The 26006-nt window shown below is 42.1% G+C and overlaps 1 protein-coding gene across 2 annotated transcripts in view; it reads right to left on the reverse strand.

The window, feature by feature from the left end:
• DHX40 (DEAH-box helicase 40) overlaps positions 1–26006 on the reverse strand; it is a 91524-nt gene that overhangs the window by 27559 nt on the left and 37959 nt on the right. For both annotated transcript variants that reach the window (XM_040336948.1, XM_040336947.1), the window contains exons 12-13: positions 14654–14811; positions 11994–12108 (exon numbers count right to left, since the gene is read on the reverse strand). In XM_040336948.1, coding sequence (XP_040192882.1) covers positions 11994–12108; positions 14654–14811 — 273 coding nt within the window. The remainder of the gene's footprint in view (positions 1–11993; positions 12109–14653; positions 14812–26006) is intronic.

Below are 26006 nucleotides of genomic sequence, written 5' to 3' on the forward strand. Positions count from 1 at the left end.
AATCACACACATAGGTTGGACTTGATGGACTTGTGTCTTTTTTTAAACCTCACCTACTATGTAACTATGCAGCAACTATATTGTCCTGCAGAAGCAACAAGAAAATCTATCCAGAATAAGAGTTGTTACCTAAATATTTGTCTTCATTTGACGATTTACCTTCTATTCCTTGCATTGCAGCAGCTCTAAAATGTTTGATTTCCTATAACTTTCTGTCTCAGCAACAAATAGGGTGAATCTCCCTAACAGGTACACAAACCGTAACAAAAGGGTGATAGTAGTCTGAAGCCCCATACACACTATCAGTTTTCCTGCTGGTTTTCTCTTCAGGTTTACCAAAACCATGTAGTACAAGGACCTGCCTGATTGCATTCACATTGAAACGCTTAAGGTTTGACCTCATATTAGATGGTTTTGGTAAACCTGAAGAGAAAACCATCAGGAAAACTGATAGTGTGTATGGGGCTTTAGTGTCATGCCAGACTGGTGTTTTTTAATCATCATTATCTCTATGCAATCGGTGACGTGATAAATTTACAGCAATTTGTTGCCTAGTCATGATGGAGTTTGTGCTGCGTTGCATCTCAATGACAAGCTCACCAGTGACAAACGCTCTGCAAACACATCTATGGCTTAGCTACAAAAAAGCTAAAGAAGAGCCTATCAGTGGTCATTATCAGTGCTTATAATATAAGGGATGCCCATCAGTGTCCACCAGTGGTGTCTGCCAGTGCTACTTATACGTGCCTTATCAGTGCTGCCTATTAGTTCCCATCAGTGCCATCTATTAGAAAGAAAATGTTTTTCATTTTTTTCAACATTTTCAGTTTTTTTTCCATGTCTAGCACAAAAAAAAAACAAAAAAACAATAGTGATTAAATGCCACCAAACGAAAGCTCCATTTGTGTGAGAAAAAAAAATGCCAAAAATTTCTGAAAAGTGGCCTGGGCAGGAAGGGGGTGAATGTGCCCGGTGTTGAAGTGGTTAAAAGAGAATTTGAATCAGGACAAGACTAACCAGAAGCCCAATACATTAAAAGGGTAACTCCACTTCCGTAAAAAATAAAAAAAATTATATATATATATATATATATATATATATATATATATATATATATATATATATATATATTATTGCCACACAAGTCATTTTTATATAGTTACATCGTAGGTCAGGTTGAAAAAAAAGACACAAGTCCGTCAAGTCCAACCTACGGGTGTGATTTTATGTCAGTATTACACTGTATATCCCTGTATGTTGTGGTCGTTCAGGTGCTTATCTAATAGTTTTTTGAAATTATCGATGCTCCCCGCTGAAACCACCGCCTGTGGAAGGGAATTTTACATCCTAACCACTCTTACAGTAAAGAACCCTCTACGCAGGTTAAGGTTAAACCTCTTTTCTTCGAATTTTAGTGAATGGCCGTGTGTCTTATTAAATTCCCTTTCGCTGACAAGTTTTATCCCTATTGTGGGGTCACCAGTAAGGTATTTGTAAATTGAAATGATATCCCCTCTCAAGCATCTCTTCTCCAGAGAGAATAAGTTCAGAGCTCGTAAAATATTTCCTCATAACTAATATCCTCCAGACACTTTATTCATGTTGTTGCCCTTCTCTGGACTCTCTCCAGTTCCAGCACATCCTTCCTGAGTATTGGTGCTCAGAACTGAACAGCATACTCCAGGTCGACCGGACCAGAGTCTTGTAGGGTGGGAGAATTATCGCTTTATCTCTGGAGTTAATCCCCTTTTTAATGCATTGCATGCCATTGCTGAGCCTATCATCTACTAGGACCCCCAGGTCCTTTTCCATCCTTGATTCCCCCAGAGGTTCTCTCCCCAGTGAGTAGATTGCATTCATATTTTTCCCACCCAAATGCATTTTTTACATTTTTCTACATTAAACCTCATTTGCCATGTAGTTGCCCACCCCATTCATTTGTGCAGATCTTCTTGCAAGGTTTCCACATCCTACGGAGAAGTTATTGCCCAGCTTAGCTGAGTATCAAATTGAGATTGAAGGTTATTAAAAATGACCTTTACTATCTGCAGCGCTGCAATGGTCTGTAAAATGCAATGCAATATGGCTACCTGGAGTATCAATTTACTGAACGTCCCCAGATATGTAATTTCCTGCTTGTGTGATTGGCTTAATGATTTTCCCAGAAGTCTGCATTAATATACAAGTTAGATTTTAAGCATCCCCTGGAACAAATATGTAATTTACTTCAGGAGTATTTAAGATACTCCTGAAGGGAAATCCCGTCTAATGGGATGCAGACCCCGACACTTTTCTCATTATAGCCCTGCAGAGTGCAGGTGAGGTAGCTGATTTACACAGATAATACCACAGTTATTTCTTCAGAATAACAAAAGATAGGAATCTGCAACAAAGTTTGTTAAAATCCTTGCAATGTACATAGATCACCCAGAGGGGAATATTTTTTTCTCATCAAATGTGGAATTACTCTTTAAGGTGTGAATACCAGAAGTTTCTTTACTCTTCAACGAACTGCATGATGAATGCTGCAAATCCCTTAACAGGTGAGAACAGCTTACTCATTACTATAACTAAAGGAAATAGACGGGGAAGTATTTATAGCTCTTGCACTGTTAGGGCCAAGTTCACACCAGATGCAATTCCGTGTTCTTTTTTCTGCACTAAAAATGCATGCACAGTGTTTTCCATGTATTCTACTGGCTCTAGTTCACACCAATGCAGTCAGTTCCAGTCAGTTTCTGCTCCGGGAACTGACTGCATTGATGTGAACTAGAGCCATTGGAATACATGGAAAGCATTGTGCATGCATTTTTAGGGCCAGTTCCCATACAAAAATGCACTCATATGTTCCAGATCAGTTTTTGCATACAATTTACACCATATTGTTTTGCATGCCATACTCTTAAAGGGGTTGTAAAGGTTTGTTTTTTATTTTCTAAATAGGTTCCTTTAAGCTAGTGCATTGTTGGTTCACTAACCTTTTCCTTAGATTTCCCTTCTAAATGTTTTTTTTTCTTTGTTTTCTTTGTCTGAATTTCTTACATCCTGTTCCTCCTCGCATCTATCGCGTCACGATTTTCCGAAAGTAGCCGAACGTCGGTGCGCAGGCGCCGTATAGAGCCGCACCGACGTTCGGCTTCTTTCGGCTACTCGTGACGCGATGGATGCGACCGTCGGAAGACTGTCAATCAAATAGGAACGCCCAGTCCCGAAGACCATGCCCGGAAGCGGCGGAGAAGATCGCTCTCTAAAACGGTAAGTACAGCTTCGATTTTAAAAAAACTAGCCAAATCCCCTAGACAAAATGAGCATGAATCTAAGGTTAAATTTTTTTTTTAGGGTGAACTCCCGCTTTAAAGGAACTAATTAGAAAATAAAAAACAAACCTTTACAACCCCTTTCAATACACAATTTTGTTCATGTTGTATTGTATGCACATTCAAAGAAGAGAACTGATAAAGTAGGCCAAGTTTCATATTAAGATCAGTTAATGAATAATATTACATGCAAACAGTTCATTGTGGTAAATTAACTTTGTTCAGCTTTTACGTCCGACATTTGATGAGGTCAACAAGCCAGCTTTGGTGACATTTTCAAATTCTAATGTGCAGTGTAAGGCCTCGTACACACCAGCGGATCTGTCCGCTGCCGGATTTCTGTCTGATGGTTGTACACACCATCAGACAGAAATCCGCGCGGACACGATACGCGGTGACGTGGCCGTGCCGTCGCCGCAGCAATGACGCAGCAACGTGCGCGGCCCTGGAAGGTCAATGCTTCCACGCATGCGTCGAATCACTTAGACGCATGCGAGGGCTTTCGGCCGAGCGGACATGTCCAGTAAATCTGTACAGACGACCGAACATGTCCGATGGACAGGCTTCCAGCGGACATGTTTCTTAGCATGCTAAGAAACATTTGTCCGCTGGAAACTGTCCGATCCGCCGGACAATTGTCCGGTCGGCCGTACACACGACCGAACATGTCTGCTGAAACTGGTCCGTCGGACCAGTTTCAGCGGACATGTTCGGTCGTGTGTACGGGGTCTTAGGCTACTTTCACACTGAGGTATTGCGCAGCCAGAGGTATTTTTATTTATTTATTTTTATATATTTTTTATTTGCTATTTTTAGCGGCGCTTTACTGACGTTTTTTCGCCGCTATTCGGCTTCTAGCAGGGCGCTTTTAACCCCTGCTAGCGGCCAAAAAAGGGATAAGAACGCCCACAGAGCCCTGCTGCAGCAGCGTTTTGATGGCGGTAAGGCGGTGCTGCCCACTGATTTCAATGGGCAGTGGAGCTAAGATACGGCTGGCAGGACATTTTTGAGCGTCCTGCCAGTGCACAGCTCCAGTGTGAAAGCCCTCGGGGTGTGGCTCTTTCATGGTGCTTTGCAGGCGCTATTTTTAGATCTACAGCACCTGCAAAGTGCCTCAGTGTGAAAGTAGCCTAACTGTAATAGTGATGAGCACTTTACCTTCCTATCATATGGTAGGCCTGAGCTCTACAGGTGAAACAGTGGAGAGGGCATGGGAATGGATGTACGCTGGGTAAGTAGGAACAGCTGGGGAAGGTTGTATGACATTTAACCCCTTCAGATCCACGCTATAGCTGAATGATGGCTACAGCGCAGACCTACTTTGTCGGGAGGCTGTCAATAGACGTGCCGGCTCGCGTGCCGCTGTGATCACTGAGTCAATGAGACTCAAGTGATCACAGATCGGAGTAAGGAGTCAATCCCAGCCCCTTACCATGTGATCAGCTGCCAGCCAATGACAGCTGATCATGTGATGTAAACGGAAGATCGGTAATCGTTTTTTCTTTCTCCACGCGCTGACAGCGTAAGGAGGAAAAAAAAAAGCCGAACTGCTTCTGTGCAAGGGAAATCGGTCCTAAAGAGGAAAGATGCACAGCCATCTCATCTGTGCCCACCAATACCGCCTGCCAGTGCCCACCAGTGCATAACAGTGCCAGCAATCAGTGCCAATCAATGCCCACGAGTGCCACCTATCAATGGCCACCAGTGGTTCCAATCAGTGCCGTTCAAAGAGTGACAGCGCCGAAAGCTGAAACTTAGTCTGGGAAAGAGGGGGGGTTTAAGTGCCTTGTAAGCAAGTGGTTAAAGAACTGCACTTTTGTTGAGAAAAAACATTTCCCTCTCGGTAACCTTTTGTTATTCTGAAGAAATGTTTTTCTGTGTCCATGTGGAAAGTGAACCTGATGGGAGTGGTTTCGTAATTATGAATCAGCTGCTGCACCTGCAGGGCTCCAATGAGGAAAATTGCAGGGTCTGCATCCCTTTAGATGTGATTCCTATTGGAAGCATCTTAGTGCAGACTTCCTGTGAAATTCAATGAGCCAATCACACAAGCAGGAAATTATGTTTCTGGGGGGCGTTCTGTACACATTCTGTGTTCAGAACACCTCCAGGTAGCCATATTGCACGGAATTTTACAGAAAATTACAGAGCTGCAGATTGAAAAGGAAAGGTAATTTTTAATAACATTCAATTAACCACTTAAGCCCCGGACCATATTGCTGCCCAAAGACCCAAGGTGTTTTTACAGTTTGGGACTGCGTCGCTTTAACAGACAATTGCGCGGTCGTGCGACGTGGCTCCCAAACAAAATTGGGGTCCTTTTTTTCCCACAAATAGAGCTTTCTTTTGGTGGTATTTGATCACCTCGGCGGTTTTTATTTTTTGCGCTATAAACAAAAATAGAGCGACAATTTTGAAAAAAATGCAATATTTTTTACTTTTTGCTATAATAAATATCCCCCAAAAACATATATAAAATTTTTTTTTTTCCTCAGTTTAGGCCGATACGTATTCTTGTACCTATTTTTGGTAAAAAAAATCGCAATAAGCGTTTATCGATTGGTTTGCGCAAAATTTATAGCGTTTACAAAATAGGGGATAGTTTTATTGCATTTTTATTATTTTTTTTTTTTTTACTACTAATGGCGGCGATCAGCGATTTTTTTCGTGACTGCGACATTATGGCGGACACTTCGGACAATTTTTACACATTTTTGGGATTTTTGTCATTTTCACAGCAAAAAATGCATTTAAATTGCATTCTTTATTGTGAAAATGACAGTTGCAGTTTGGGAGTTAACCACAGGTGGCGCTGTAGGATTTGGTGTACACTGTGTGTGTGTTTACAACAGTAGGGGGGTGTGGCTGTAGTAATGACGTCATTGATCGTGTCTTCCCTATAAAGGGAATGACGCGATCGATGCGCCGACACAGTGAAGCACGGGGAAGCCGTGTTTACACACGGCTCTCCCCGTTCTTCAGCTCCGGGGAGCGATCGCGACGGAGCGGCTATAAACAAATAGCCGCGCCGTCGTCCCGGATCGCTCCCCGAGGGGACCCGACCGCCGCAAGTCGCGGGGGGGGTCCCGATCGGACCCCCCACCCACGTCTAGGCAGGGACGTACAGGTACGCCAATGTGCCTGTACGTGCCATTCTGCCGACGTATATGTACAGGCGGCGGTCGGGAAGGGGTTAACATTCAATTACAACATGACTTGTATCGCAATTATATACGCTATATTACTATTATTTTTCTTTATTTGCCATTTTCTTTCCCCATGAAAGTGGAGTTAAATAAAGCAAAGGTTAATTTTAAATATTATTCTCCCTCATGTGTTATAGTTCTTCTTTCAGAAAGAAACATTGATTTCTGTGCATTCTGGCAGCCATGTAAACCTGGAATGTTCCTGAAGGATTATTTCCTTTCTTTTATGTACAGCTAGAAATCTAAAAGACAACATTTTCTACAGATGACACAGAGGGAATACAGCTGTATAACGGATGTTACCGCACTTTACAGCTCAGCTCTTGCACCATGCAAACAGCCACATTTTTTGTATTACAAAGCTTCCAAGGAAGGTCTTACAAAACACTACAATAGTTAGACCTGCTTAGTTGCAGTTTTTAAAAATTGAGCAACGAGGAAACAGCATCCCTGTTTGCCACATGCTTATGTCAAATCTCAGAATGAATCAGATGCTACATGGAAAAGTCAGTGAGTCTTTCAATAAAAATCCTAGTAATGTATAGACAGAAGGGGAAGTTAAAACACTCTCAGATTTTTATTGCGGTTTGCCGTTTTCCTTCACTTCCCGTCAAGGCAAAAGGCAATCTCTCGCACACAAAGATGCTATACTGAATCATAGCCGTGAAAGTGGGACAGATCGTTCACCTTGCTCTGACTACCTGACACCCATACTCTTTGTACTCCACTTTTTTTCACCCTCCATTTGTCTGTTTCCCTTCAACTTTCCCTCTTTTCCCCCAATCCTCCCTTGATACTCTCCACACTTTCCTCCATCCCCTCCGCTTTCTTCGTCCTCTACTGAGCCCCGTTACAAACGGAGGTGCATATTCAGGAGTACCTCTATACCTCCACATGGGGTCTGTACAATCACTTTATAAACCAATATTCAATTGTTATAATCCTGGCCCATTGTTCAGGGCTTCTGGTTGTCTATGCCATGTTTCACATATTCTCTGTCTTTATAATCTTTTACATGGAAGAGTATTCTTGCGTTGGCTCTATACAACTACTTGCTCAGGTACACATGCTAAAAAAAATAATAATATACAAAAAAAAAGGTGGTCATTGTTATAGCAAATGGGAGTGAAATCTCATAGGCAGTAACAAAAAACACTATTTAGCACAGTGGGAAAGGTCTGAGCCCTCGTTCACATTGGAACGACTTGTCATGCGATTTGACAGGTCAAATTGTTTCAAACCCAAATTTCCTGTGCCACATCGATTTGAAAAAGTAGTTGCACTACTTTTGCCGATTTCAGGTGCAACTTACAGTTGTGCACATAAGTTTACATACCCTGGCAAAATTTATGATTTCTTGATAATTTTTTAGAGAATATGATTGATAACACATAAACTTTTCTTTCACTCATGGTTAGTGTTTGGCTGAAGCCATTTATTATCAATCAACTGTGTTTACTCTTTTTAAATCATAATGACAACAGAAACTACCCAAATGACCCTGATCAAAAGTTTACATACCCCATTTCTTAATACCGTGTATTGCCCCCTTTAACATCAATGACAGCTTGAAGTCTTTTGTGGAATTTTGGATCAGGCTCTTTATCTTCTCAGATGGTAAAGATGTCCATTCCTCTTGGCAAAAAGCCTCCAGATCCTGTAAATTCTTGGGCTGTCTTGCATTAACTGCCTGTTTGAGTGGCTCAATCATATTGAGGTCAGGAGACTGAGATGGCCACTCCATAACATTCACTTCATTCTGCTGTAGCCAATGACAGGTCAACTTGGCCTTGCATTTTTGGATTATTGTCATGTTGGAATGTCCAAGTACATCCCATGCGTAGCTTCCTGGCAGATGAATGCAAATGTTCCTCCAGTATTTTTTGATAACATACTGCAATTATCTTGCCAACAATTTTGACCAAATTTCCTGTGCTTTTTGTAGCTCATACATCCCCAAAACATCAGCGATCCACCTCCGTACCTTTCATCATAGGCCTTGTTAACCCCTCTCCAAATGTAGCGTTTATGGTTTTGGCCAAAAAGCCACATTTTGGTCTCATCACTCCAAATAACTTTGTGCCAGAAGGTTTGTCTCTATGCTGTTTGGCGTATTGTAAGTGGGATACTTTGTGGCATTTGCATAGTAATGGCTTTCTTCTGGCGAATCGACCATGCAGCCCATCTTTCCTCAACTGCCTCCTTATTGTACATCTTGAAACAGCCACACCACATGTTTTCAGAAAGTCCTGTATTTCACCTGAAGTTATTTGTGGGGGTTTTCTTTGTATCCCGAACAATTTTCCTGGTAGTTGTGGCTGAAATTTTAGTTGGTCTACCTGAACGTGGTTTGGTTTCAACAGAACCCCTCATTTTTCACTTATTGATTAGAGTTTGAACACTGCCGATTGGCATTCCCAATTTCTTGTATATATTTTTATATCCCTTTCCTGTTTCATAAAAGTTCAACTACCTTTTTCAGCAGATCCTTTGACAATTCTTTTGCTTTCCCCGTGACTCAAAATCCATAAACATTAGTGCAGCTGATGAAAGATGCAAGGGTCTTTCAGGAGTCCAGAAACTCATTGGGCTTTTACGCACACACTAATTACAAGCAAACACCTGTATTATACAGGTATCTGCACCCCCTCCCCCCTGAAAGGTGCCAAATGTGACACCGGAGGGGGGGAGGGTTCCAAAAAGCAGAGGTCCACTTCTTGTGTGGACCTCCGCTTTAATGTGGGGTTGACTCCCTCATGTGTTGGCTGGACTCTATGCGTCATATATTATTGTGAGCTGCTGCTGACTGTGGCCTACACAGCGGGGAGTCGTTCAGCTTCACCTGGAGGGACCTTTGCGGACAGCATCGTTTCTCTTCTCCAGCAGACTGGAGTTCCAGGTTATCCAGCGACGCCCTAGCTTCAGATCCGGCTAGGCCGCAGCGTGATGTGGTGGATGCCAGACCCCATGTCCCAGAGCCAGCATCCAGAGGGAGTTTCTGAAAGAGTCTCATTCATCACCTGAATTGTTCCAGCAGCTTCTGTATCAAGTGTGGTGATCGGGCATAGCCAATTTAGATCATTTAGAACACTGCATGCAGACATTTACTCAGCCCAGCTTTCTGGCACTTGTGGTGCCTCTGGAAGTCAGTTCATACATGCTCTAAAACACTGTAATATAGACAATTATGCCTGTTCAGATCTTTGCTACCTTTAATCTGACTGGCTACAACACGGTTAAATCATAGAAGAGTTTAACGTAAAATAAGGATACACTACAGATTCTCCAAATCTGTTATACCCTATCGCCAAGGATCACCTTGATCACATTAGTACAAAGCTAGCTGAAGACTTCTGGATTTCAAGGAATGGCACTTCAACCCTTTTAACCCTCTCTTCATCTGCTCAAGTGACTAAAGTTGTTTTAGTGCAGAGGGTCTGCTCTTATTTCTCTGGAACTTTATTTAAAGGAGCCAGTCAACTTGAACACAATAGTTTGCATATTGTTTGTCATGTTGTAATATTGTTAATGGCCTGTTGGTTTGAGGAAACAGAAGGGAGTGAGCCTGACATAGGAAATAAAGTGCCAGTTCCCTCCTCTTCTGCTGACCTGTTCACATAGACCTTACCCAAATCACAGAAACCCAATTGAGTTTGAATCATACTGTATACTCTAGGTTTTCCTTTCTAATGAAGGGTCTCAAGTCACTACGTTTGCTTTTAATAAATAGGGTTATAGTGTTCAGATAAGAATACCTTTTACCATTCAGTGTGCGTTTTGCATTTTTCTACGTTCTCATTAATACAGTAAACAACTTGAACTGTTTCACAGATAGTGTGTGAGTCTCTTATTATTGGTACAGTTGGTAAGATGACTGAACCCAGGGTGTCAGAGGTAATGGATGATTTGCAGAGTAGGGGCAACCAGTGGGGTGCAGGTTCTATTAGCAGCCCTTATGAGGGTAGCACTACACAAATTTATGTCAATTGAGAGGGGAGTGGTGGACAGTAAGGACCATTTTCTAAACTGTCTTATTAACTTTTCCCCTGAAATGTATTGGCAAGCACAGATGGGGTCTACCAAGAGACTGTTGCCTGAACCGGGTTAAACAGCCAAATTAGGTGACTGTCCTCTTCTATCTATACAGTGCCTTGCAAAAGTATTCACCCCCTTGGCATTTTCCGCGTTTTGTTGCCTCACAACCTGGAATTAACATGATTGTTTGAGGATTTGCATAATTTAATTTACAAAACATGCCTACAACTTTGAAGATTTTTTTTTTTATTGTGAAGCAAACAACAAATGGGACAAAATAACAGAAAAAGGCAATGTGCATAACTATTCACCCCCCTAAAGTCAATACTTTATAGAGCCACCTTTTGCGGCTATCACAGCTCCAAGTCACTTTTGGATAAGTCTCTATGAGCTTGTCACTGGGATTTTTGCCAATTCCTCCTTGCAAAACTGCTCCTTTAAGTTGGATGGTTTGCGCTTGTGAACATCAATCTTTAAGTCTGACCAGTGTTGCTTTAGCAGTGTGTTTGGGGTCATTGTCCTGCTGGAAGGTGAACCTCCGTCCTAGCCTCAAATCACACACAGAGTGGTACAGGTTTTGCTCAAGAATATTCCTGTTTTTAGCACCATCAATCTTTCACTCAACTCTGACCAGTTTCCCAGTCCCGACTGCTGAAAAATATTCCCACAGCATGATGCTTCCACCACCATGTTTCACTGTGGGGATGGTGTTCTTTTGGTGATGTGGTGTGTTGGGTTTGCACCAAAGTTTTCTTTGATTTTTGCCAATTCCTCGTTGCAAAACTGCTCCTGCTCCTTCAAGTCAGTCTGACACCCTGCATCTCCGATCTCGGTAAAGAGCCTCCTTTTGCAATCTCAACCCCCCTATCTCAACCCCCCTATATATCTGTTAATGTTAATGATGCCTATGAAAAAAAGCTTTTCTACAATATACATCAACAAAGAACAGACTGCCGTAGTAAGGAGGTTCCCACCCAAGATTTGGGACAAAAGCCCTCCTGAGATGTGTGCAAACCTGACCTCTGTGATTGTCAGCAAGGGTTTTGCCACCAAGTACTAAATCATGTTTTGCGAAGAGGTCAAATACTAATTTCACTTATTAAAATGCAAATCAATTTATAACTTTTTTGAAATGCGTTTTTCAGGATTTTTTTTATTGTTATTCTGTCTCTCACTGTTAAAATAAATCTACCATTAACATTATAGACCGATCATTGTCAGTGGGTAAACGTACAAAATCAGCAGAAGATCAAATACTTTTTTCCCTCACTGTATGTATGCATGTGAGATAGGGACCTTGGATTGTAAGCTCCTTGAGGGCAGGGACTGATGTAAATGTAGAATATGTAAAGTGCTGCATAAATTGTTGTTCCTATACAAGTGCCTGAAATAAATATTGAAAAATGGTTACAAAATCATAGTCGATTTCACTCACATAGATTTGCAGTGTTCAAAAATGTACAGCAGAGTGGCAAAATCATTTCCTCCTCCAGCCATGCTGGATAAACTTTCATGACTATTGTCAAATTCCTTTTGTTTCTGAGACATACCTAGAGAAAAAAAAAAAAAAATTACAATGATTGCCAGAACAAAGGTGACGCAAAGAGGGAGGTGTAATTGTACAGAAACAAATAAATAGATAGAATTATTGTTTTAAGGATCTAAAGGTATGGACAAACCCGACGGTAGGAGGCCGCAGTTGGTTTGTCCTAAGAATTTTGCTGTGGTGTCACACTAATATTTCTGCAACTGTGCATTTCCACCCCAAAGCGGGTGAAACCTTGTGTGTTTGCATCACACTCTTTAAAACACACACAACTTTCTCAGGCACTTTTTCCATAATAGGGAATCCTGCTTTCAGGCCTGGCCTGTCAGACTCTAGATGCCACTCCTTGAAAACCAGTGGTCTTTTCCATGCTAGACATTTCATTTCAGCCAGATGCTGGGTTTCCAAGACACAGATCCTTACTGACCTGATGTACTCTAGACTCTCCTTCTGGCATAAAATTCAACTTGCACACTTTTTACAATCCCATCCTCCAGCTGACAACTCTCTTGCCAACTTACCCCATTTGAACTACTGAAAGCTTCCCTCTGAGACTTGCGATCTCACTGATCTATCGGTTGCTCCTCTCTCCTGCCATATATTTCCAAATGAGAGCAAGACCTTGGAATCCACCTCTCCTACAAACAGGTGGAAAGAATTCTCCTGTTTACGTATAAAACCTTCTTAAGCGCCAGATATCAGGAATCAGGTTTCAAGCTCCTAACACATGTCCTAACACATGTTGGAGCTGTGGAGGGGAAATTGGTTCTCTTCTTCATATCTTTTGGACTTGCCACTCACTTCAGACTTTCTGGACCGAAAGCCGGCATATTACTGGAAAGCCTTAGGCCCTGTACACACGACCGGATCTATCCGCTGGGATTGATCCGCGGATCAGTTCCAGCGGACAAATCCGGTCGTCTGTACGGCCTAGCGGATATTTATCCGCGGAGATTCCTACGGCCGATCGATTTCAAGCGGATATAAATTTCTTAGCATGCCAAGAAATCTATCCGCTTGAATCATGTCCAGCGGATTGATACGGTCGTCTGTACAGACTCACCGGATCAATCCGTCCGCTCCCCTCCCTCGCATGCGTCGTAATGATTCGACGCATGCGTGGAAGTACTTACCTTCCAGCGTCGCGCACGTAGCCGCGTCATCGTAGTGGCGACGGCACGACACGTCACCGCGGATGTATTCCGCGCGGATTTTGATCCGATGGTGTGTACAAGCCATCGGATCAAAATCCGGAGGAGGAATCTCCGCTGGAAATGGTCCGGCGGACCGTTTCCAGCGGAGATCCCCTCGTGTGTACGGGGCCTCAGATGTTCCATTTTGTCACTATTGCTCACTGCTGCCAAAAGCTGCATTCCACTTTTTGGAAACAAAACAAGCACCTTCGGTATCTGTTTGACTGAAGCTTAATGAAATCAAGGAACTGGAATACTTTGTTGCAACTGAAAAGGGCCTTAAAAAGGGGCCTTAGAGAGAAACTTCTTAAGAAATGGTTTTACTGGCATGAATTTAGATACTCCGAGTATGCATCTATGGTACGCTAATTCTGGCCCTTTACCTTGGCATCCGTGGGGGCGCTGGCTGGCGAGGGAGTGAAGAGAGGTTTCCTTTACCCTTTCACCCTCCCCTTTTTTTCCCCTCTGTCTTTTTTCCATCCTTTGTCTAATTTCCACCAAAAAAAGAGACAACAAATATCAAAGCAGGGTACGAAGACCCCTACAGTTCTCGGGGGTACTTATGTTGTCTTCTTTTTTACCAACTGGTTGCATTTGCGTTGATCTTTTGTTGCTATGCTGTTGACTATGTGCGTCCCAGGCGACACAGTCTTGGTTATTACAGTATTGTCAGCTATTCTTGTTGTACCCCTTGTAATACATGCACATATTAATGTGTGATATGTTCTCTGTACTTTTGTCTTTTGATAAAGAATTGACAAAAAGAAAAAAAAAAACACAACAGTAAGCAGACAGGGAAATTAGAACACTGAAGATTTGAACAGTTATATTGGACTTAAAATGAAGCCTGTATTAATGTGCCCTTGCAAAAAAAACAAAAAACTCTGGTACATATTTGTATTTATTTACATTTAAAACCTCAATTATTAGTTCAAACTCTTTTTTTCACATATACCAATTTCAGAAAATATACAGTAAAAACATAAATCTTTGAAATATCAGTTGTAGCCATAATGAACATGCTTCAAAATTAAGTAGGTATCCATTAGCAAAATAAGTACAGGGAAATGTTATATGAAGGATTTCACAAGCCATTAAAAATCATGCCTAACTCAACAGAAATACTTTGGTTAATATTATATAGCTGCAATAGCAGGCTATAACATAGAGACAAAGGTCTCCAGTTCAAGACTGCTTACACTAAATGTCACAAAAATAATGGCTTCACCTGTTTTACTTTCATCACAAATATCCATGATATTTGTAATGGATTATGTACCCAAAGTTCATCTATAGCCATGCCTATCGCCTACTGCAAGTTAGGATCAAAGGAATTTTGGTTTTCATGCAAAATACCTGACTGTATGAAGATGTGTTCTACTGATAACATAGCTGCCAATGGCAGGAGCAGGTCTTCACACCCCACAGAGGTGGCTTTAATCACAGCACACGCAAGATTTGGTGATAATGGAAACTCTATCAGGAAATGTCCTAATCTTGTGACATTACCACTCCTTAAAAAGAAAAACAACAAAATAAACATATTTCATCATAACATTTTTCCAAAATTATATATTGAATCCCAACATCAGCTAAAACATTTTTAGTTTAGTTAGGGAGAAAATCCTTCAGGTTCTTTTTGTTGCTTTCTGTGGCCCTATTTGTTTTATCATACTTTCTGTGTATTGGCGGCTGCAGAGAAAGACCCTTGCTCTCTGAGGAAGAAATGATCTCTGTAAAGTTATGACATAACCTGCAAAGTCAGAGCTAGAGCTCACCAATCCGCTAAGCTCATGCCTTCTACTGACTAGAGATCACTCTGATTCGGCAAGGACCATGTCCAATGTCTGCAGAGAGATCATGGCTTGCACACAGAGCCAGGGACTTTCTGTGCAGGATGTCGGACAATCTTTATTTATTCAGGCTGTAATCTAAAAGAAAAAACATACTGTAAGACATTGAACACCTTTTTGTTTTTTCTGAAACTGGAATGCATGTAACTGATTTATTTTTTAAATCAGATTCTTTTTCTTGACAAAAAGAAGAAAAAGAAAAACATTTCCATTGAACAAAAAACAAATCATATGATGTTGTAGGGGACATAGTATTATCCAGACGTACAGCCACCCGGCCTTACTACTTATATATCAGCATATCATATGATGTTACAGTCCATACAAAAATAAAAAGACAAATCATTAAAAATATATATCTGTGTCTGTCATTTAGTAAGTTACTATATATATTAAGCGTGCCTTCTAAGTGTTCCATTCCCCAGCTCAACTGCGGTCCTAAAATGGACCACCACATATTGACAATCACATAAAACTAAACGATACAACTAGCCACTTCAGAGCACCACATCAAAAATATTGTTTCAGAGTAATCCTCATTCAAAGTCCCAGTGCATCTGTCCAATCATTCACCCACCCTGTTTAGGCAGCCAAAAACCCCTTGTGACGGAACGAATGACTGTCCTGCCACCAAGGATTCTAGCTTGGACCAATTGGAAGGGGGCCAAACCAGGAATATCCAGCCAGGGATCCCAGAGGTTTTCAAACTTCATTGGACTACACCTGTGTTTGTATGTCAGCTTCTCACTGAAGAGTGTCATTTATGGGAGTAACCCATTCTGCGTGAGAAGGAGGTAATACCGAGAGCCATTTCCTGGCAATGAGTTTTCTGGCTATAAACAAAACCCTGAGAATGGCCGTGTAGGTGTGGGTGTGTACAGTTCCTCGTCCAACCACCCAAGCAGACACAGCTTAGGGTCAACTGCAAATGTGAGATTCCATATTCTTTTAATAGAGCTGATCACTTCAGACCAGTACCTTTGTAGTTTTGGGCACTTCCAAAGCATGTGAATAAGGGTACCGTTGTCCACCAGACAACAAGGACAAAATAGATCGTCTCTTCTGTGCCATTTGTGTAATTTATATAGGGTACGGTAATTTTGGTGAATAATGAATAACTGCGTGAGTTTTTGGGAAGAAGAGTGTGACACCCTAAGTACATTCTCCAGTATGGTAGGCCATTCCTCATCTGATATGTGTCATATATCTTCCCCCCAGCTAGCCCTACAATTTAACGGCATAGCTTTAGACACCTGGAATAGTAAAGAACCATACAGGGAGGAGATCTGCCCCTTCCGAGACAAAGATGTCACCAGTTGTGTGAGCACAGAGGGTCTAGTTAAGTCCCATATGGGCAGTGTAGATTGTGCCTAAATGGCATGCCTGAGTTGCAAGTACTGGAAAAATAAGGCATTTGGTAGACCATATTCCACTTTTAGGGACTGAAAATCTCTAAAGAGGCCGCTATGGTATAGCTGTGAAATATATACAACACCACGCCCAGGCTAAGCTGAGAAGCCCTGAAATTTACAAAGTTCAGGCTAGTTTCTGTTATTCCAAATAAGGGACCACTCAGGAGTATCCTGCATATTGGAAGTGCTGTTGGCTTTGTTCCATATTCTATCTACAAGTACCATTGTGGGATAGTCAGACATTGTTCCAAGTTCTCCCACTTCTATGCACTCCACAAGGCCATCACCCAAAAGTAGTGTGCGTAACAAATGTTTCTTATGGGATCAGAGGACTTGTGGTGCTGCCACCTCGTTAGATGCTGCAATTGAGCCGCTATGAAATAATAATATGGGTTCGGAACTGCTAGTCCACCCGAGTCCTTTGCATGTAACTGATTTAAACAAACACAGTGTTGGGCTACCATGTTCAGTTATCGTGTTTTCTGGATGAAAAAAAGTAACACTATTCATAGGCTGAACACAATGCCATAACATTTTCAACTGAACGAAAGACAATGTCCCAGCATGATCAAGAAAATTTCATTCCTCCAAACCATGGTTGCAGGAAAGAAATTCACTCTGTGTATAGCAGGCCTAATTCTGAAAGCTCAACCCTGAACCAACAAGCTATTTTCACTACTAATATTATTTAAAAATTAAACAGGAAAAAAAACAAAGTACACAAAGAAATGGCAAATTAAAGTCCATATGACATATGTCTATATGATAGTCCAAAAACACTGGCCAGTGAAAAACCACACTGTGGAAGAACCACACTGAACAAAACATATTTTTTGTACTCCCAGTACAATTAAGCTGGATAATTTCACATATGATTCTTCCCTCCTACAAGATGCAAGACCGCTCATACAGTGCCTTGAAAAAGTATTCATACCTTTTGAAATTGTCCACACTTTGTCATGTTACAACCAAAAACATCAAATGTATTTTATTTGGATTTTATGTGATAGACCAACACAAAGTGGCATATAATTGTGAAGTAGAAGGAAAATTATTTTCATTTTTTTTTACAAATAAATATCTGAAAAGTGTGGAGTGCGTTTGTTTTCAGACCCCCTGAGTCAATACTTTGTAGAACCACCTTTTCGCTGCAATTACAGCTAAAAAGTATTTTTGGGTATGTCTCTACCAGCTCTGCACATGTAGTTACATTTTTGCCCATTCTTCTTTGTAAAATAGCTCAATCTCTGTCAGATTGGATGGAGAGCGTCTTTATACAGACATTTTTCTTCTAAGATTGCCCTGTATTTGGCTCCATCCATCTTCCCATCAACTCTGTCCAGCTTCCCTGTCCCTGCTGAAGAAAAGCATCCCCACAACAGGATATTGCCTCCATCATGTTTCACGGTGGGGATGGTGTGTTCAGGGTGATGTGCAGTGTTAGTTTTCCCCCACACATGGCGTTTTGCTTTTAGGCCGAAAAGTTTAATTTTGGTCTTGTGTGACCAGAACCACCTCTTCCACATGTTTTCCGTGTCCCCCACATGGCTTCTTGCAAACTGCAAACAGGACTTATTATGCTTTCTTCTTGCCACTCTTCCATAAAAGGCCAGATTTGTGGAGTGCACAACTAATAGCTGTCCTGTGGACAGATTCTCCCACTTTGGCTTTGGATCTCCGCAGCTCCTCCAGAATTACCATGAGTCTCTTGGCTGCTTCTTTGATTAATGCTCTCCTTGCCCAGCCTGTCAGTTTAGGCGGACGGCCATGTCTTGGTAAGTTTGCAGCTGTGCCATACTCTTTATTTTTGCATGATGGATTGAACAGTGCTCTGCGAGATGTTCAAACCTAACCCTGCTTTAAACTTCTGCACAACTTTATCCCTGACCTGTCTGATGTGTTCCTTGGCCTTCATGATGCTGTTTGTTCACAAAGGTTCTCTAACAAACCTCTGAGGGCTTCACAGAACAGATGTATTTATACTGAGATTAAAATTACACACAGGTGGACTCTATTTACTAATTAGGTGACTTCTGAAGGCATCTGGTTCTACTAGATTTTAGTTCAGAGGGTATCAGAGTAAAATGGGCTAAATGCAAATGCAGGCCACACTTTTCAGAATTGTATTTGTAAAAGAATTGGAAAACCATTTATTATTTTCCTTCCACTTCACAATTACCTGCCACTTTGTGTTGGTCTATCACATAAAACTGTGCATGTTTAAATGTATTATTTATTTTACCTTTTATTTTTTACAGTTTTTTTTTTTTTTTTTATGCAAATTGTGTCACTTTTATTCCTATTACAAGGAATGTAAACATCCCTTGCAATAGAAAAAAGAATGACAGGTCCTCTTAAATACGAGATCTGGGGTCAAAAAGACAAAAATGCAAGAAAAAATTATTTAGTCATTTAAAAAAAAATAAAAAAAAATGGCCCTTTAAGAGCTATGGGCGGAAGTGACGTTTGGGCTGAAGATGGTGGGGGTCATCTTCCCTTCACTCGTCTCCATACCCAGCCATAGCAAGGACCATATTGCCTACTCCGGTAAACGGAGGAATGCATGGGAGAGCAGTGGGAGGCCCCTCTCCCGCCGCCGATAACGGTGATCTTGTGATGAATCCGCCGAAGAGACCACCATTATCGGACCGCCGCCTGAAGACAGGGATACCTGGGTTATGGAAGCTAGCTTCTCCCATAACAGAGATATCACTCTTCAAAGTGCTGACGTATATCGTCATGTGGCAGTCCGGAAGTGGTTAAAGCGGGGGTTCACCCTTAGAGGGCACTTTCCCCCCTTAGATTCCTGCTCGTTTTTACTAGGGGAATCGGCTATTTATTTTAAAATATGTGCAGTACTTACCCGCTTACGAGATGCATCCTCTCCGTCGCTTCCGGGTATGGGCTTCGGGAATGGGCGTTCCTTCTTGAGTGACAGTCTTCCGAGAGGCTTCCGACGGTCGCATCCATCGCGTCACGATTTTCCGAAAGAAGCCGAACGTCGGTGCGCAGGCGCAGTATAGAGCCGCACCGACGTTCGGCTTCTTTCGGCTACGAGTGACGCGACGGATGCGACCGTCGGAAGCCTCTCGGAAGGCTGTCACTCAAGAAGGAACGCCCGCTCCCGAAGACCCATACCCGGAAGCGACGGAAGAAGATGCAGCTCGAAAACGGGTAAGTACTGCTCATATTTTAATACAAATAGCCGATTCCCCTAGACCGAACGAGCAGGAAGCTAAGGGGATAAAAATTTTTTTTTTACAAATGGGTGAACTCCCGCTTTAAGAACTGGGGTATGTAAACTTTTGATCAGGGTCATTTAGGTTGTTTCTGTTGTCATTATGATTTAAAAAGAGTAAACACAGTTGACTGATAATAAATGGCCTCAGCCAAACACTAACCATGAGTGAAAGAAACGTTTTTGTGTTATTCATATTCTCTGAAAAATGGCCAAGAAGTCAAATTCTGCCAAGGTCTGTAAACGTTTGAGCACAACTGTACATGAGTCAGTAAACAGGCAATTGAACACATTCAACCACTTGTCCACTGGGCACTTAAACCCCCTTCCTAACCAGACCAATTTTCAGCTTTCGGTGCTCTCACATTTTGAATGACAATTACTCTATGGTGGTGATGATATAGTGAAATTCCAACTGTGAAATAATTAATAATTATTTTAACTAATAAGAGAACAGCTGCTGCCGTTCAGCAAGTGAACTCACACTGGAAATAGTTAAAAAGCAATTAATGGTGCGCTTATACAAAACTATCAAACTCCACATCTAAACAACATAAAGGTGAGAAATAAAATAGTATTAGAAACTTCAAAAGATGAAACAAAAGTCCAAAAACTTGTGATAATTCGGCCTCAAAACAAATGGATGTGCAATCACCTCCACCAATTACCATCTGAGTGAAATGGCCGCTCACCTTAAAGCGGTGGTTCCCCTAAAAATAAAATTTTGACATCGCATTTAGCAAATAAATTACAGTTAGAATCGGCTTGTTTTATTTAAAAAATACCTCCGTACGTATCGTTTCCTATATTCGGTCCCACCGCCACTTCCGGGTACGATGCAGGCGGTGGGCGTTCCTAATTGATTGACAGGCATCCGAACGACGCATCCATCGCGTCACGAGATGCCGAAAAAAGCCGAACGTCGGTGCGGCTCTATACGGCGCATGCGCACCGACGTTCGGCTTTTTTCGGCATCTCGTGACGCGATGGATGCGTCGTTCGGATGCCTGTCAATCAATTAGGAACGCCCACCGCCTGCATCGTACCCGGAAGTGGCGGTGGGACCGAATATAGGAAACGATACGTACGGAGGTATTTTTTAAATAAAACAAGCCGATTCTAACTGTAATTTATTTGCTAAATGCAATGTCAAAATTTTATTTTTAGGGGAACCACCGCTTTAAGATAAAAAAAAAATACAAATACTCACCAGGGTCTATTTAAGCCTATCTCCAAGATACGAGCTCCTCGCCTCGCTAAACGGAATTAGCGGCGAGGAGGTGGGGAGCTCGTATCTTGGAGATATTAAGTGCATTTAATACAAGATGTGGAAAGAGTGCACATTTTTATGTTACAATAAATTCTACTTTTAACGGTATTGCGCAATGAACTCTTTCTAAATATTTTGAGCGACACTTGAGGATTGTTTTGTACAGAAAGAATGTGTCCTTTATTATTGGAGCAGCTGGTGTTCCCGATGACCAGAGATCTTTTATTACCCAAGGCTTGAATAGGCCCTGGTGGTTCTTTTTTTGAGGTGAGCAGTCATTTCACATCCATTGTTTTGAGGCACGAATTGCATCACGTATTTACAAGCAAGAGAGACATTTATTTTTCTTCAGAATTATCAAAAGTTTTTGGACTTGCATTTCATCTTTTGGAGTTCCTTGTACAGATTTTATTTTTTCACCTTTATAATTTTTTTTGTGGAGTTTTATAGTTTTGAATAAGCGCGCCATTAATTGCTTTTTAACAACTACTCATGCAACACTGTACCCATATGAACATTGTTGTCCTTTTTTATTCTTCACACAAATAGAGCTTTCTTTTGGTCGTATTTGATCACCTCTGGGTTACATATCTTTGGTAAAATAACCCCAAATCAGTGTAAATTATTTGGTCTTGTGAAAGTTACAGAGTCTACAAGCTATGGTGCCAATCATTGAAAATTGATCTCACCTGATGTACGGACCGCCTATCTCATTTCTTGAAACCCTAACAAGCCAGGACAGTACAAATGCCCCGCAAATTACCTTTTTTTTTTAGAAAGTAGACAATCCAAGGTATTTAGTAAGAGGCAGTGACATTTTGAAATTGTAATTTCACACAATTCTTTTAAAAATTAAGATTTTTTTCCCCTTTTTGTTCCACAAAATTATCAAATTACCAAGTTATTTCTCTCACACAGCATATGAATACCACAAATTACACCCCAAAATACATTCTGCTACTCCTCCCGAGTATGGCAATACCACATGTGAGACTTTTACACAGCCTGGCCACATACAGTGTCCTAACATGCAGGGAGCACCATCAGGTGTTCTAGGGACATAAATTACACATCTAATTTCTAGACTACCTCTTATACTTTTGGAGCACCAAGACCATGGAAAAGCCCAAAAAAGTACCCTATTTTGGAAAGTTAATGCCCCAGCGTATATTCTATGAGGCATATTGAGTCTTTTGAACATGTCATTTTTTTCCCCCACACATTTTTGTAAAATGTGGAAAGAAAAACGAAAACTCCCTTTTTTTTTTTTACACAAAGTTGTCTATTTATAAGATATTTTCAACACATAGCATGTACATAGCAAAAATTACACCCCAAAAATACATTCTGCTACACCTCCCGAGTATGACGATATCACATATGTGACTTTTACACAGCCTGGCCACATACAGGGGATGAGTACTGATATGGTACTGATGTGGCACGGATGAGTCCCATCATGCCTCCCAAAGCACCCCCCCCCCCATGTTGAGGGCATGCAGCCCGGTACGGTTCAGGAGGGGGGGCTCTTGCTTGTCATCATTCCCTTTACTGACTGGCTGGGCTGCGTGCTCCAATAAGTGTCTGGTATGGATTTTGGGGGAACCCCCACGCCGTTTTGGTTTAGGGGGATTCCTCTTAAAATCCATACCAGACGGAAGGGCCTGGTATGCTCTTGGAGGGGGAACCCATGCAGGTTTTTTTTTTTTTTCATTTGACGTGGAGTTCCCCATCAAGATTCATACCGGACACAGTGTCTGATCCCTGTTCATTGAAGTTGGACGCATATCCGACTTCAAGTCGCAGGGCAAAGTCGGATCCAAAGTAGTACGACTGTCGTGCCGTACCAGTGTGAACCCAGCCTAGACAATAAGATTATTTATGTGGCCAGCTATTGATTATATGAACACCTGTGCTGAGAGAAATATGTAGAATGCAATTGATGACCTCTTCTTTTGGAAATACTAGCTGTTTGGCTATCATGCTGATAAAATAACATCAGTAATTTCTGCGTCACTGACCTATAAAAGGGTAAGCAGATCAAAAGTTTTGATTTCCCTTGCTGCAAGCTTGTTCAAGAACCTTACATCTTTTACCAGACAGTAAGCAATGGTAGCCCACACATGTATTTCATTACAGTACAAGTTTGGGAAAGAGAGAGAGAGAGGTTTTATCATAGTTAAATGGTGAGGTCTTTCTTCTGATGACACTGCAGAATAACCACAGCATTTTCCTTCCCTCAGCCATTACTGCAGTAGTTTAATAAATAATAGAAGGTAATATCTCATCATTATGGATTGGGGAATTGTAATGAGTAACTATAAATACAAAACTTAAAATGGCTGCTGTAATCATTTCTAACTTCTCATTTCCATTTTGGAGATAATTATTACTTTAATGGCTAACTTTGGAGTGTTCGTGTCCTGCTTTATTCAGTTCACAAACATATAAGCCTTTTTTACAGACCAAAAAAAAAAAGCTACAATATACTATACAATAATAAACCCTAGTGATAATATTAGTATGACATCTGGTAGGTAGCAAAACAAAAAACATAAGAGAAGGTTCTTATTTATCCAGGGCACAGTATTCCTTGCAATAGTGACATTTTGATCTGGACATATTCTGTAATGCTGAAGACTTTTTTCACTCATTCAAGCATCTTCTTCACGTCTAGTGAGAGCTGGGAACACACCCTAGCATTTATAGCCACACAGGTAAATGTTTGGGTATATTCCTAACTATCACTGAAACTGAGGAAGCTGCAAAAAATAAATAAAACATCAAACATTACAGGACAAGTCCAGTCCAATGTTACTAGCTACTGCTAACCAAAAGAAATACTCATAACTGAAAATGCAGCACCAAACATGTAGTGTAAAAAAAAAAAAAAAAAAAAAAGAAACCACATAGGCCCAGATTCACAGAGAGCGGGCGCACATTATGCCGCCGTAGCGGAAACCAATGTACGCCACGCCGACGCAGCGCAGAGAGGCAAGCATGGAATTCAGGAAGCCAGTGCTCCCATGCTGCGTCGGCGTGGCGTAGGTTTCGAAGGCGCAGGCCGGCGTAGGTGGAAGTGGGCTTGACCCATGCAAATGAGGCGTGACCCCATGTAAATGATGGTCCGAGCGCCAGACAAGTACGTTTAACGAACAGCGCAATGCGCCGTGACGTGGACGCATCCCCCTGTGCATGCTCACAACCACGTCGGTACAACTGCCTAAGATACGCCGGTTCACTGCGTACGCCATGAACGTAACCTACGCCCAGCCAGACACACGTCCAACGTAAAATACGGCGGCTTGGCCGGCTTGTGTTCCCTGGTGCAGACCTTTGCATGTTTGCTGCTGGGTTACACCTCCTTTATAGAGCTTAACTTTACGCCGGACGTACAACTTACGCGCACCTTTCGTAGCCTGCGTCGGGCGCACGCAGGTTCGTGAATCGCCGTATTTCCCTCATTTGCATGTTTGAATGACTAATCAATGGGAGCGGCACCATGCTCCCAGCCTAAATGTGCGCCCACTCTACGTCGGCGTAAGCAAGTTACGTCGGCAGGGTGAAGCCTATTTTTAGGCGCATCTCCGTTTGAGGGTCTTGCGCACAGATACGACGGCGCACATTTGCACTTACGTCGGCGTAACTTGATATACGTCGGCGTAAGTGCTTTGTGAATCCGGGCCTTAATGGCTAAATGACCAAATAATGATGGTTTTTGGTGTCTGTAATACTGTAGTCTTTTTATGCAAATTAGCAATTTCCGACGATCCACGAACGTACGAGCGGCCGTCGCATTTTTTTACGTCGTTTCCGTTCGGTTTTTCCGACGTATAGTTAAAGCTGCTATATGGTGGCGTACTCAATGTTAAGTATGGCCGTCGTTCCCGCGTCTAATTTTGAAAATTTTACGCCGTTTGCGTAAGTCGTCCGTGAATGGGGATGGACGCCATTTACGTTCACGTCCAAAACAATGACGTCCTTGCGACGTCATTTGGAGCAATGCACCCTGGGAGTTTTTACAGTTCGGTGCGGGGACGCGCTTCATTTAAATGAAACACGCCCCCTACTCGCCGAATTTGAATTCCGCGCCCTTACGCCGCGAGAGATACGCTACGCCGCCGTAACTTATGGCGCGTATTCGTTGAGGATTCAAACAAATTCAAAGTAAGTTACAGCGGCGTAGCGTATTTTACATACGCTGCGGCCGCCACAAATGTACCGTATTTTTCGGCGTATAAGACGACTCGGCGTATAAGACGACCCCCTAATTTTCCAGGAAAATTTTTGATTTTGGGATATACTCACTGTATAAGACTACCCCTTCCTTCTAGTCTTTCTGGAAGCTGAGGGGGAGCCAGACCCGCTGACAGAAACAGGCTTTTTCAAATCTCACTGTGCCATTACATTACATGCCCAGACTGTGCCATTACATTACATGCCCAGACTGTGCCATTACATGCCCCCACATTGCCACTGTGCCATTACATGCCCCCACATTGCCACTGTGCCATTACATGCCCCCACATTGCCACTGTGCCATTACATGCCCCCACATTGCCATTGTGCCATTACATGCCCCCACATTGCCATCACTTGCCTCTCACTGTGTCATCACTTGCCCCCACTGTGCCTGAACTTGTTGCCCCCCCCCCCCCCAGTGCAATAACACTCACTTTTTTTTTTCCAGCGGTGACAGTCCCCCATGCTGCGAGCGCGAGCGTGAATGATTTCAAAGCCGCGCCTTCACTTCAGAGTGTTCTGTGATAGGCGGCACACAAATTTTCCCAGCAGCGCCTCTGTTCTGTTTTCCGCCTATCACGGACGTCTTCTCATCTCGTCCGAGGATGAGAAGGCATCTGTGATAGGAGGAACACAGAACAGAGGCGCTGCTGGGAAGATTTTTGTTCCTCCTATCACAGAACACTCTGAAGAG

The sequence above is a fragment of the Rana temporaria genome, chromosome 2, assembly GCF_905171775.1.
Source record: "Rana temporaria chromosome 2, aRanTem1.1, whole genome shotgun sequence".
NCBI classification, from domain to species: domain Eukaryota; kingdom Metazoa; phylum Chordata; class Amphibia; order Anura; family Ranidae; genus Rana; species Rana temporaria.